At 41.1% G+C, this 14864-nt stretch overlaps 1 protein-coding gene across 1 annotated transcript in view; it reads left to right on the top strand.

Moving 5' to 3' along the window:
- The window catches only part of LOC100245596 (uncharacterized), a 44066-nt gene that overhangs the window by 27008 nt on the left and 2194 nt on the right, over positions 1 to 14864 (top strand). The window contains exons 8-11 of the mRNA XM_010650117.3: positions 6493 to 9550; positions 9821 to 9953; positions 10652 to 11169; positions 11285 to 12199. Of these exons, the coding sequence (XP_010648419.2) occupies positions 6493 to 9550; positions 9821 to 9953; positions 10652 to 11169; positions 11285 to 12199 (4624 nt within the window). The remainder of the gene's footprint in view (positions 1 to 6492; positions 9551 to 9820; positions 9954 to 10651; positions 11170 to 11284; positions 12200 to 14864) is intronic.

The following is a 14864-nucleotide window of genomic DNA, read 5'->3' as shown; positions in this document are numbered from 1 at the left end:
TTGATGAAGGTGAAGTTGTGGGTGGAGATGCTTCCTAATGTTGTGCTACCAGCGTTGCTTGAGGTAGAAGAAGGGGCCTGGACATATACAGTAGCAGTTTGAGTCACCGGAAAAGAGGATGAAGACGACACTGTCACGTCCGAGACAACCCATAGCAGGAACGAGTGGTTGAAAGCTGGAGGTTGTGTCTCTCAGTGGACAAAATTTGCAGAGGAGCTACAAGGTAGCATCAGAGACAATGAGTGCTACAGTAGGAGGCTTCTTCCCGGGGCACGTTATCGGTGCTCAAGTACAAGTCTGGCGGCCAAAAGGGAGAATGGATGGGGAGGGAGCAGCCTGGGCCCAGCAGAAGAAAACGTTCTTGGGCCCATAGAGCTTGAGACTTATTTTAAAGCCCAGCCTGTAAGGGCCCAAAGAGGGAGGAGGAGTCGTGGGCTTCACGCTGGCCCAGATGCTCCTCAAGTCCACGAGACTGTAGCGGCATCGTCTCCATCTCTCCAGCGAGTGGGTTCCTCTTCAAAGGCGATCACGCAGCCTTGTCCAGGCGATGAGAGGGCCGGCGTCGAGGTGACCTATGGAGAGGATGGTCGGGCCGATGAGTTAAAGGCCCAGACTCTTTCCAACCCTAGCCCACCTTCAGAGATAAAAGACGATAGTTTTGGGCGTCGGACCGTGGGCTGTAAGTTAAAAGGCCCATCGAGGTTGGGCCAAATTTGAGGAGGATTGAAGCCCTTTGGTATGAAAGGTTGGTCTCGAAGGGAAGAAAGCGCAACGAGAAAAGGGAAAGCTCCAGTGGCTCAGATGAGAGACTCTACGCAGGAGGAAAAGACGATAGTTTCAAGGAAGATGTGGTCCAACCTCTTCCCTCCAAGTGTTGATCGCCGACAAGGACATCGGAGTAGCAGCGAGTCCCTTCCCCTACGGAGTTCATCGCCATTTAGCGAAGTCCGCAATCTGGAAGTGGATTTCGAGACGAGATCTCAGATGGAACGAGGTATTAGAGAGAGTCCTATCTTCCGCTGTCTTCTGTCAAGGAAATGTAAGAGCCGTTCGAGGGAAGAGACCTCGATGTCAAGAGGAGAGGCGGATTCGCGAAATTCCCATCTCGAAGAAGACAAAGAAGGATTTACGGGCCGAGTGGGGTACGATCCTCGTGGTTCTTCGGTCACGGATTTACCTTTTATTCCAAGAATCAGAGGTAAAGGAATCATTTTTGAGGGAAATTGCAAAATTTCGGGAGCGGAAAACATGGAGGTACATCAGCCTTTTTCTTCTCAGCCACCCGAGTCTTCTTATTTCCCTTCTTGTAGTCTGGAAATGCTTTTGCCGAGTCCCTTTGGTCCACATCTCCCAAATTCAGTTTCTCTATCTCAGTCTCCTACGGTAAATCAAGGTAATTCTAAATTTTTTTTTTCTTAAAAAGGTGTTGTTGGCTCTTTAAATTATGTTGGCATCCCTGTCCGTGTTGAGGAGGAGAATCAGAGTGCTTCTTCTAACCAATTGTCCGAGAGCTCTACCCCTAGGAAGTCTTCTAACCTGTTGTCAGGTAGTTCGGGGGATACTGTGGCATCCCCATCGGGTGACTTTCTTATTGATGGCCTGTCCCCTAGGAAAATGGCTAAAGTGCGAGAGGTTTTATGCTCTCTGGACATTAAGGTGTATTCCAGGAGGAAGAACAGATGCCCCACAGATAATTGAGACCTGGTGGATTTGGTTTGGAGGGTTAGGGTCTGTGTGTTTTTCCATGAAAATTATTAGTTGGAACGCTAGGGGTTTGGGTTCAAGTAATAAGCGAAGGGTGGTTAAAGATTTCCTTAGGTCAGAGAATCCGGATGTTGTGATGATTCAGGAAATAAAAAAGGAAAAGTGTGACAGAAGGTTTGTGGGTAGTGTTTGGATGGTCAGAAATAAGGATTGGGTTGCTCTTCCCGCATGTGGGGCTTCAGGCGGGATTTTGATCATTTGGGACTAAAAAAAACTGAGTAGGGAGGAGGTGGTATTAGGTACTTTCTCGATCTCTGTCAAGTTCGCTTTGGACGGTTGTGGACCTCTTTGGATTTCCGCAATTTATGGTCCAAATAGTCCCTCACTTAGGAAGGATTTTTGGGTGGAACTTTATGACATTTATGGTTTAACTTTTCCATAATGGTGTGTGGGAGGTGATTTTAATGTCATAAGGAGAAGTTCAGAAAAATTAGGAGGCTCTAGTCTAACATCAAGCATGAGGGACTTTGATAGTTTTATTAGAGAATGTGAATTGCTTGATCCACCTCTTTGGAATGCATCATTCACTTGGTCAAATTTGCAAGAGTCTCCCATGTGTAAGAGATTGGACCGTTTTCTTTACTCAAATGAGTGGGGGCAGCTCTTTCCCCAAGGCCTTCAAGAAGCCCTTATTAGAAGGACCTTGGATCATTGGCCAATTGCTTTGGATACCAACCCATTTATGTGGGGCCCAACACCTTTTAGGTTTGAGAATATGTGGCTGCAGCATCCTAGTTTCAAGGAGAACTTTAGAAATTGGTGGAGTAGTTTTCAAGGAAACGGATGGGAAGGCCACAAGTTCATGAGGAGATTACAATTTGTTAAAGCCAAATTGAAGGAGTGGAATAAGCTTTCTTTTGGAGAGCTTAATGAAAAGAAAAAAAGTATCCTCAATGATTTAGCTAACTTTGATGCCATTGAGCAGGAAGGAGGTCTCACCTCTGAATTGTTAAGTCAAAGAGCCATAAGAAAAGGGGAGCTAGAGGAATTAATTTTGAGGGAGGAAATCCATTGGAGACAAAAAGCTAGGGTGAAATGGGTTAAGGAAGGGGATTGTAACTCTAAGTTTTTTCATAAAGTGGCTAATGGCAGACGAAATAAGAAATATATCAAGGAGTTGGAAAATGAAAGGGGCTTAGTGTTCAATAATGCCGAGAGAATCACAAAGGAGATCTTACTTTACTTTGAAAAACTCTACGCGAGTCCTACAGGAGAGTCTTGGAGTGTTGAAGGATTAGATTGGTCCCCTATTTCGGAAGAGAGCGCGTTAAGGTTGGATTCCCCTTTCATTGAAGAAGAGATTTCTAAGGCCAATTTTCAGTTGGATAGGGACAAGGCTCCGGGGCCTGATGGCTTTACTATTGCAGTTTTCCAAGACTGTTGGGATGTGATTAAGGAGGATTTAGTGAGAGTGTTCGCAGAATTTCATAGGAGCGGAATTATCAATCAAAGCACTAATGCCTCTTTCATTGTTCTATTACCCAAAAAGAGTTTGACAAAGAAAATCTTAGATTTTAGACCCATTAGTTTGATCACTAGTCTTTACAAGATAATAGCCAAAGTTCTCTCAGGGCGTCTAAGAGGGGTTCTACATGAAACCATCCACTCTACTCAAGGCGCTTTTGTTTAAGGGAGACAAATATTGGATGCGGTTCTCATAGCGAATGAGATAGTGGATGAGAGAAGACGATCAGGGGAGGAAGATGCCGTCTTCAAAATTGACTTTGAAAAGGCCTACGATCACGTAAAGTGGGATTTTTTGGATCAAGTGTTGGAAAATAAGGGGTTCAGCCCTAGATGTAGGAATTGGATGAGTGGATGCTTGTCCTCGGTATCTTATGTAGTATTGGTGAATGGTAGCGCTAAAGGGTGGGTTAAGGCATTGAGAGGATTAAGACAAGGTGACCCTTTATCCCATTTTTTGTTTACTTTAGTAGTAGATGTTCTGAGTAGGATGCTTTTGACAGCAGAGGAGAGAAATATGTTGGAGGGTTTCAGGGTGGGTAGAAACAGAACTAGGGTATCTCATTTGCAATTTGTGGATGATGCCATATTCTTTTCTAACACTAGGAAGGAAGATTTGCAGACTCTCAAGAGTCTTTTGTTAGCATTTGGGCATATTTCTGGGCTCAAGGTCAACCTTGACAAGAATAATATTTATGGCATCAATCTGGATCAAGCTCATCTTTCAAGATTGGCTGAGATGCTTGACTGCAAGGCTTCTGACTGACCTATACTCTATCTGGGTCTTCCTTTGGGTGGGAACCCCAAGGCGTGTGGATTTTGGGATCCAGTGATTGAGAGAATCTCAAGAAGATTAGATGGGTGGCAAAAGACATACTTATCCTTCGGGGGGAGGATAACTCTTATCCAATCTTGGCTTACCCATATGCCCTGTTACTTTCTTTCTTTATTTAAGTTACCCGTTTCAGTCGCTGCAAAAATCGAGAGGTTGTAAAGGGATTTTTTATGGTCAGAGATTGGGGAAGGCAAAAGAGATCATTTAGTGAAGTGGGATATTGTGTGTAAACCGAAGGAAATAGGGGGTTTGGGTTTTGGGAATATTTCTCTGAAGAATCTCGCTCTTTTAGGGAAATGACTATGGAGGTACCCTAGAGAGGGTTCAACTCTATAACATCAGGTCATACTAAGCATTTATGGTTTACACTCCAATGGTTAGGATGCTAACACTTTAGTCAGATGGTCACATCGCTGTCCTTGGAAGGCTATTGCACAAGTCTTTTAGGAGTTTTCCTTGTTTACTCGGTTTGTGGTAGGAAATGGGGAAAGAATTCGGTTCTGGGAAGATTTGTGGTGGGGGGACCAACCTTTGGGAACCCAATATCCAAGACTATTTAGAGTAGTCTTGGATAAAAACATCCCTATTTCTTCAGTTCTCGATCCTACTCGTCCTTTCTCTTGGAATTTAAATTTTCGTTGTAACCTGTCAGATTCTGAGATAGAGGACTTAGAAGGCCTCATGCGGTCTCTTGATGGATTGCATTTATCTCCTTCGGTTCCAGATGCCAAATTTTGGCCATTATCTTCTTCAGGGCTTTTTTCAATTAAATCCTTCTTTTTAGCATTATCTCAATTTTTTGGATCTCCTCAGGTTTTCCCTTCTAAGTTCGTTTGGAATTCTCAAGTTCCTTTCAAAGTGAAGTCCTTTGTCTAGTTAGTGGCACAGAAGAAGGTGAATACTAATGACATGCTACAAGTGAGAAGACCCTACAAAACCCTTAGTCTTGATATTTGTATTCTGTGCATGAAGCATGGGGAGTCAGCAGATCATATTTTTCTTCATTGTTCCTTGACGATTGGGTTGTGGCACAGGTTATTTCAGTTAGCAAAGATGGATTGGGTCCCCCCGAGGAGCATCTTTGACATGATGTCCATCAAATTTAATGGTTTTGGTTCTTCTAAGAGGGGGTTAGTTTTGTGGCAAGCTGCAAGCATCGCTCTTATTCGGGTTGTGTGGTGGGAAAGAAACGCGAGGATTTTTGAGGATAAAGCAAGGAATTCAGAGTATCTTTGGGACTTTATTGTTTTCTTTGCTTCTCTTTGGGCTTTCTGTTCCAAGGTTTTTAAGGGGACTCCCCTTAATGTGCTACAACTTGATTGGTTAGCGGTGTGTACTCCATAAGGAATGGTCCTTTTTAGAGTGTTCGCTTGTTTTTCAATGTAATTTCTTGTAGTTTAGTTTCTATGGCGGGAGGATTCCTCATCCTTCTTTTTGTACTTCTTTTTATCTATCAATATATCTCTGTGTCGTTTCCAATCAAAAAAAAAAAAGAAAATAATAGGGTTGTCCTACAACAAGATTGGAAAGTAAAGAGTGGGAAGATTACTAGCTATACACTATATTCTTTGTGGGTGATGGATGCCAGATTGAGTTCAAGCATGATGTTTACTGGAGGGAGTGCATGCATAAAGATTTATTCCCTTTTGTATTGCTTCTTGCAAAGACGCTTGGATAGCCAAGTCTTTTGGTTTGGAGTGAAGTTTGAGGTGTTTGATCCCCAAGCCTCCTCCAAAAGTTTGTTTTTTTCCGCTTAGGATGCCATATGGGAGACAAGCTTTACAACAGATTAGCTCATGAAATGGGGATGGTTTTAGTAGTTGGTGTTGCTTTTGGAAGCATTGTGGGGTCAAACCATACCCTTATTCATTGTGAATTTGGTCTGTGGCTTATTGTCCTTGTTCTCTTTGTCTGGTATCTTGTGATGCTTCTTTGGCTGATGAAGGATTTGCTTTTGGGGGGTGGGAGGGAGTTGATGGTATCAGAAGGGTATGTGAACCATGATATTGAAAGGGTAGTAAAAGAGATTCTTGCAGAACCTGAATGAAGTGGCTTGCTCTCTAAAGAAAGTTGATTGTGGAATGATGAGGTCTGAAGGCAGTTAACACAAAAATACTCAGCAAATCACAGGGTTATAAAAATATAGGAATTAGAAAAACTTTGAATCACTCTGTACAGTAATTTAAAAAAGAGGAATATAGGTTGGGTATTGGCCTGTCTATGGAGTAAGGCTTATGGATGGCACATAATATTTTCCATTCTAGCTAGTTCTGCCCATAAAAATTAATCTGTGTGACAATTCTGATACACTCCACCCTTTGTCCTGTTCTTTCTTTTTCCAAATTTTCTGGAAATATTAATTTACTGCAATATTCTCTGAATAAATTTTCTGATACCATCTTTTTCTTGTCAATCATAATTCTTTCCAGGCGGTATTTGGCTTACAACTTGACTCCTGTTGCTGGAGTTGCAGCACATATATCCCGGAATGGCCATCCTGCTGACTCTTATCTATCAAACTCAAACTCCATTATGTGTCCTCTTCCTTTGTCCAGTGACATAAACATGCCTGTCACTGTTCTTGGATGTTTCCTTGTCCGTCACAATGGAGGTCGCTATCTCTTTAAATGCCAGGATAGAGAAGCTGCAGTTGAGGCACGGCCTGATGCTGGAAATCTGTTAATTGAAGCTTGGAACAGGGAACTGATGTCTTGTGTTCGTGATTCCTACATTGAAATGGTGTTGGAAATTCAAAAATTAAGAAGAGAACCTTCAAGTTCTACTATTGAGCCAACTGTAGGCCATACCATTAATCTGGCTCTGAAGGCTTATGGGGACCGAATTTATTCCTTCTGGCCAAGATCTACTGGGAACTCTTTGGTTAATGAACCTTCTGATGGCAGTAACTTAATTTCAACCAATGTTCTTAAAGCTGATTGGGAGTGTCTGATTGAACACGTAATTAGGCCTTTCTATGCTCGCCTTGTTGACCTTCCTGTCTGGCAGCTCTATTCTGGAAATTTGGTCAAGGCTGAAGAGGGTATGTTTCTTTCCCAACCTAGGAATGGGGTTGGTGGTAATTTGCTACCAGCTACAGTTTGTGGATTTGTGAAGGAACATTATCCAGTTTTTTCAGTACCATGGGAGTTGGTAACTGAAATCCAGGCTGTGGGAGTTACAGTTCGTGAAGTCAAACCTAAGATGGTTCGTGATCTTCTTAGGGTTGCTTCGACATCTATTGTTCTCCGGTCAGTTGATACATATGTGGATGTCCTTGAGTACTGCTTGTCCGATATTCATATTTCAGAGTCCTCCAATCCGAGCACTGTGGACACATCATTGGACACATTTAACTCCAATTCTATATACAGAGCAAGTAAAGAAGAGGGCAGCAGTTCCACTTCTGTGTCAATTCCTCATGTGCAGAGGCTTAATGGGATGTCTACTCAGAATGCTGCCAATTCAGGGGGAGATGCACTTGAAATGGTGACAACCATTGGGAAGGCTTTGTTTGATTTTGGCCGGGGAGTTGTTGAAGATATTGGTAGGGGGGGAGGGCCTTTGGTTCATAGGAACAGCATTACAGGTAGTAGTGGTGACATCAGGGGTAGAAGTGAAGACCAAAAGCTTCTATCCATTGCTGCTGAGCTCAGAGGCTTACCGTGTCCAACTGCAACAATGCATCTGACAAGGTTGGGGGTTACTGAACTCTGGATTGGGAACAAGGAGCAACAGACCTTGATGATTCCCTTAGCAGCAAAGTTTATCCACTCAGATGTACTGGACAGATCAATCTTAGCTGACATTTTTTGCAACCCTGTGCTTCAAACATTGTTGAAACTTCAAAATTTCTCTGTCCGCTTACTGTCCAACCATATGAGGAAACTTTTTCATGAGAGCTGGGTGAATCACATAATGGACTCTAATATGGCCCCTTGGTTTTCATGGGAGAACACTACAGGTTCTAGTCAAGAAGGGGGCCCTTCTCCTGAATGGATAAGACTCTTCTGGAATGGTTTCAGTGGCTCATTGGAAGACCTCTCACTCTTTTCTGATTGGCCACTAATTCCTGCTTTTCTTGGTCGGCCTATCTTATGCCGTGTAAGGGAGTGTCAGCTGGTTTTTATCCCACCCCCTACCATTGATCATGTTGTGGAAATGAGTGCAACTGAAATTGATCCAACTGGGATATCAATTAATCATTCTTCCGAAACCGAGTCACTCCAGTCATACATTTCAGCTTTTAAAGCAGCTGAAAATAAGTATCCTTGGTTGTTATCACTGCTGAACCAGTGCAACATACCTATATTTGATGCTGCTTTCATGGAATGTGCTGCTCGATGTAATTGTCTCCCTACACTTGATCAGTCATTAGGGCAGATTATTGCTTGCAAGCTTGTTGCAGCTAAACAGGCTGGCTATTTCCCTGAACTTAATTCTTTTCTAGCTTCAGAGCGTGATGAACTCTTTGCACTTTTTGCTTCTGATTTCTCTTCTAATGGCTCTAAGTATGGAAGGGAAGAGCTTGAAGTGTTACGTGCTCTGCCTATATACAAAACGGTTACAGGGTCATACACTCAATTGCAAAGTCAAGATCTGTGTATGATCCCTTCTAGTTCATTTCTCAAGCCATGTGATGAGCGTTGCCTTTCATATCCCACAGATTCTGTGGAAAGTTCATTACTTAGAGCCCTTGCAGTCCCCGAGCTGCAAGATCAACAGATTTTGGTCAAATTTGGGTTGCCTGGATTTGAAGGCAAGCCTCAGGCTGAGCAGGAGGATATCCTAATATATATTTACATGAATTGGCAAGATCTACAGGTAGATTCTTCAGTAGTTGAAGCTTTGAAGGAGGCTAGATTTGTAAGGAATTCTGATGAATTCTCTATAGATCTGTCCAAACCCAAGGATCTGTTTGATCCTGGTGATGTTTTGTTAACATCTGTGTTCTTTGGTGAGAGAAAGAAATTTCCTGGAGAAAGGTTTACTACAGACGGGTGGCTTCGGATATTAAGAAAAACTGGTCTTCGAACTGCAGCTGAAGCAGATGTGATACTTGAATGTGCCAGAAGAGTTGAATTTCTTGGCAGTGAATGCATGAAGCCCAGAGGGGATCTTGATGATTTTGAGTCAGATTTATCCACCTCTCAGAATGAAATATCTTTGGAAATATGGTCATTAGCTGGATCTGTTGTTGAATCTGTATTCTCAAATTTTGCTGTTCTTTACAGCAACAACTTCTGCAATCTTCTTGGGAAGATTGCATTTGTTCCCACTGAAAGAGGATTTCCAAGTGTTGGAGGCAAGAAAGGTGGGAAGAGAGTGCTCTCTTCATATAGTGAAGTTGTTTTGTTGAAAGATTGGCCGCTAGCTTGGAGTTGTGCTCCCATTCTCTCTAAACAGAATGTTGTTCCACCTGAGTATTCTTGGGGAGCATTTCACTTAAGGAGCCCTCCAGTTTTTTCAACAGTTATAAAACATCTGCAGGTAAAACTGTCTTATTTTATGTCTGTATATAAAAGTAGTTTGCAGCCATCTGTTTTAACTTGCTCTCTTTGGACTAGGCACGCCTGCTTGTCTTAAATGGGGTTGGGGCCTTCTCTTAACCAAATGCATTTGGATTTAGCTGGGATAGATTCGGGGTTATGGTTTAGTTTGCCTTTTTCCTTTTTCTTAAGGATATTCATCTTCTTTTGCACCTCTTTTCTTTGTCCTTTGATAACATCTTAAGTGTCTTATTTAAATAATGTGCCCCAGATTATTGGAAGAAATGGTGGTGAAGACACTCTTGCTCATTGGCCAACTGCATCTGGTATGATGACCATTGATGAAGCTTCATGTGAGGTCTTGAAGTATCTGGATAAGGTTTGGGGATCCCTCTCTTCGTCAGGTAGCTTCTTTGTTTGCTCTTGCTCTTTGATGCTGTTAAGTCTTTTGCTATAGTTACAAAATATACCTTATAGGTCCATTACCTAACATCTTGAGCTGTTGTATTAAATTTGTAGTTTAACATGATAACAGAGTCTCATTTTTCAGGAGGTCTTAACTTTGAACCTCACTGTCTTTTCATTTCCCTCGTTTATTAAGCCCATATGCAAGTGAGAGGACATTGCACAGGAGGCAAGGTGTTAATGCTTTCACTAAGTTGGGTTAATATATATTATTGGCCCATTACCTAACAACTTAAACTTATGTTTTTGGATCAAACTGGTAGCTTAATGGATATCAATTTTTCTTTTCAATAATAATCTTCCAGAACAAAAATCTCACTTGGTTAAATGTTTGCATTTGTTTTTTGTTGAAAAGTTCAGTTGTGGGACTAAAGACTTGCAATTTTTAAACCCACATTTCTTTGTTAATTTTAAAAATAAAATAAAGATCTAATTTGGAAACATCTTTCAATATCCAAAGTATTATAACAGATAGCCATGAGAAAGTTTAAGGCAGCTTAGAATAAAATGCTTATAAATGTAGTAGTCATATTTTACCAAATACTGGTGGTTTGTGGTTGGATCAGCTGTATTGATGGTCTGCTCTTGTTATCCAATTGTTTCTCTCAGAATCTTTGTTCCTTCTATTTTCCTGCAGATAAAGCAGAGTTGCAGAAAGTGGCATTTATTCCTGCTGCAAATGGTACACGCCTGGTGACAGCAAAATCCCTTTTTGTGCGTCTGGCAATAAACCTCTCCCCCTTTGCATTTGAACTTCCTACACTGTATCTGCCTTTTGTAAATATTCTCAAAGACATGGGACTTCAGGACATGTTATCAGTTACTTGTGCAAAGGATCTTCTTTTAAATCTCCAGAAAGCTTGTGGATATCAACGTCTAAATCCAAATGAACTCCGAGCTGTAATGGAAATTTTATATTTCATCTGTGATACTGAGGCAAATATTTCAGATGGGTCAAACTGGGAATCAGAAGCAATAGTCCCTGATGATGGCTGCAGACTTGTTCATGCAAAATCATGTGTATATATTGATTCTTATGGCTCCCGATATGTCAAATATATTGACATTTCCAGGCTAAGATTTGTTCACCCAGATCTTCCAGAGAGAATATGCACAGAATTGAGCATCAAAAAGCTGTCTGATGTCGTCATAGAGGTACATGACCTGCTGAAACTTCTTTTCTTGCAAATTTGTTCTTAGTTTTTTGTTTGGACATATCCAGTCTAAATTTTCTTGCTTTCCATTAATCTGATAAATATCTGCATCTCAGGAACTCAATCATGGGGAGCACTTACAGACAGTGGAATGTATTAGGTCAGTTCCACTAGCATCCATCAGACAAAAGCTGTTAAGCAGATCACTTCAGGCTGCGGTATGGACTGTAATCAATAGTGTTAGTAGTTACATGCCTGCCTCTAATCATCTTACTTTGGAGAAGACACAGAGTTCTCTAGAATATGTTGCTGAGAAGTTGCAGTTTGTTCATTGCCTTCACACTCATTTTTTGCTCCATCCAAAGCTTTTAGACATTACCTCTGCAGCTAAGGAATCCATCCCTGAGTGGAAAAATGAATTCCAACATCGAACTCTCTACTTTATTAACCGGTCAAGGACCTGTTTTTTCATTGCTGAACCGCCAGCCTACATCTCTGTTTATGATGTTATTGCAGCTGTTGTGAGCCATGTTTTGGGCTCCCCAACTCCACTACCTATTGGTTCTTTATTTCAGTGTCCTGATGGCTCAGAGACTGCTGTTGTTAATATTCTGAAATTATGTTCTGACAAAAGAGAAACTGAGCCCATGGATGGAAGCAGTAGTTTGGTTGGCAAGGAAATATTGCCACAAGATGCTCTTCATGTGCAACTTCACCCGTTGAGACCTTTTTATAGAGGAGAAATAGTGGCTTGGCAGTCTCGTAATGGAGATAAATTGAAGTATGGTAGAGTTCCAGAGGATGTGAGACCATCATCAGGCCAAGCGCTCTACAGATTCAAAGTGGAAACTGCACCAGGGGTGACTGAGACTCTTCTCTCTTCTCAGGTTTTCTCATTCCGGAGCATATCAATGGACAATCAAGCTTCCTCATCAGCAACCTTGCTGGAGAGTAATTCTACAGTTATTGAAAATAGGATGCATACCGACATGCCAGAAAGTTCTGGAAGAGGCAGAACAAGATATGATCAGGTTTGGCCCTCTCTATATTGCTTGGCTTGACATGATTACAAGAATAAAATGAAATTTTAAAAAATAAAAAAAGTTCCCAATAGTGTTAAATTCTCGATCATGATATAGAAATCTTTTCTGGAACTTGAGGAACTTGATATGGTGGCATACATTTCAATCCAACTTCTGCCTAAAATCCCTAGGTCCATAAAATTCTACTTTCTATTAGGATCAGTAAGATGATGGGCTTGAAATTCAAGTAATTACTAAATTTTTTTCCTATATTAAAATATCCATGTTGGAGCTATTATTATGTCATGACCACTTATGAAAGAATAAAGCAGTAGCCATTGATCTCCAAAGCAAACAAAATAAGGAAGAATCCTTTTTTCCCATTTCTCCTAGGAATTTTTTGGCTGAGTTAAGGGTGAATGGTGAATTGGTATCCGGGAGGACAACATTAAAGGTGTGGAAAATGCTTTTCACATGGTTTTGTCTAAGGCATCGGAGTGGTGGCCAAGCATCGTTGGGCTGGTGTTTTATTCCTTGCCTTGTGCTGATTTTAAAGCTCTAGAGATTCCCTTCTTCAAAAAAGAGGTTCTTGCAGCTTTATCTAACTTAGTGGTGATAAAGCCCATGGTCCAGACAACTTCTCCATGGTTTTTTGGCAATTTTGTTGGGATTTTATGAAATGAGAGGTTACAGGGTTTTTTGCGGAATTCTATGATCTAAAGATCTAAAGGATTTTAGATGTATTAGCTTGATAGGAAGTTTATACAAGCACTTGGCTAAGGTCCTAGCAACAAACTTAAAAAGGTGGTAGGTAACTTAGTCTCAGATTTTTAGCATGCTGTTGTGGTGGGAGACAAATTTTAGATGTTGTTTTGATAGCAAATGAGGTTATTGATTGTAGACTTTAAGACACCTTGAAAGGAATCATTTGCAATCTTGACATCGAAAAGGCTTATGACCATGCAAATTGGAGTTTTGTTCTTGCAATTTTGGAAAAAATGAGGTCTGGCGCCAAGTGGTTAAAATGGATCGAATGGTGTATCTCCATAGTACTCTTTTTTGTCTTGGTAAATGGAACCCCTTTAGGCTTCTTCCAAATCTCTAGGGGTTTGAGACAAGCAAACCCTTTGTCTCCTTATTTGTTCATCTTGGCGATGAAGACTCTTTCTTGCATTCTTTTCAAGGCAAAAGAAGGGCGGTTTATTGATGGTTTCTTAGTCAAAGGAAGAGACAATGTGGGGATGAAGATCTTTCATTTGTTATTTGTAGACGATACTCTCATTCTTTATAATTCTTGTAAGAAGAAGCTAGAACACCTAAATTTGGTCTTCATGTGGTTTGCGGCGATTTTAAGGCTAAAGATTAATCTGGAAAAAAGTGAGTTGGTTCCAGTTGGCGAGGTCCCAAATATGGAGGGGTTTGCTAAGGTTTTAAGTTGCAAAGTGGGTGCTCTCCCAACCACCTATTTAGGTCTCCTTTTGGGAGCCCTTTACAAGTCCTCTAGGGTTTAGGAGGGGGTGGAAGAGCGTTTCCAAAAAAGGTTTGCTTTGTGGAAGAGACAATATCTCTCAAAAGGTGAAAGACAGGCACTGATAAATAGTACCTTATCTAGTTTATCGAGTTATTGTATGTAATTTTTTGTCATTCCTAAGAGGGTAATTATTAGACTGGAAAGGATTCAAAGGAACTTCCTTTGGGGAGGAGGGGCTTTGGTCAATAAGCCATTGCCTAGACAAATAGAAAGGAGGCTTGCACTTTAGAAACCTTTCTGTCTTTAACAAGGCTCTTTTGGAAAAATAGTCTTGGAGATTTGTGAGTGAAATGAATCATCTTTGGAAATAGGTGATTGTAGGTAAGTATAAGCAAGAAAAAGGAGGATGGTGCACTAAAGAAGTGAGAGAGGCATGAAGTAAGGGTGTAGAAGGCCAAAAAGGATGGGAAGCTTTCAAAGATAAAACAAGCTTTAAGATTGGTTTCGAGAATAGGGCGAAATTTTGGAAGGACAAGTGGTGTGAGGACACACCTTTGAGGGATTCTTTATGAATCTTTATTCTATAACCTCTTCAAAAGATGCTTAGGTGATTGATGTCTAGGATGGTGGTAGCTAGGGTCCTAGGTTTATTAGACAACTACATGATTCAAAGTTAGAGGAAGTAGATGTCTTTTTTGGGAGGTTGTATGATCACTCCATTTGTTTGGACATTGATGATATTATGATGTGGTTGGAGACAAAAAAAATGGTAACCTTTCTGTTAAGTCTTTTTTCTAGTTTGCACTTGGGGAAGATTTGGCTTTGGTTATAGTTTAGGTATATAAGGGGAAGCAAGGTGTGGAATTTTGACTCTTGGTCATGCAAATCCATTAATACTTGCTAGAGTGATGAGATGTTTTTTTTCTTGGATTCCTTGGGTAGCCAAAGACAATGTAGATCATTTGGCTAAGGAACGGGCTTCTCACTTGGAGGAGTTTTAGCCACCTTGGTTGGATGTTGTTTCTTTAACTTTGCTCTTCTTGTGCTTTTGCCCTAGTCTTGTTTAGTTGTTGTTTTCCTTTTCGAAGAATAGCTCACCTTTCTTATACATTTTTACTTAAGCCCTACTTGAAGAGCTTCTTAAAACCTAGAAGCAACATTTGGAAGCTCTTAAGAGCATTTGGATAAAACTCCCAAACATGG

This window comes from Vitis vinifera, chromosome 1 (assembly GCF_030704535.1).
Source record: "Vitis vinifera cultivar Pinot Noir 40024 chromosome 1, ASM3070453v1".
Taxonomy (NCBI): domain Eukaryota; kingdom Viridiplantae; phylum Streptophyta; class Magnoliopsida; order Vitales; family Vitaceae; genus Vitis; species Vitis vinifera.
The sequence above is the reverse complement of the archived record's forward strand: the minus strand, read 5'-3'. Positions and strand labels throughout refer to the sequence as shown.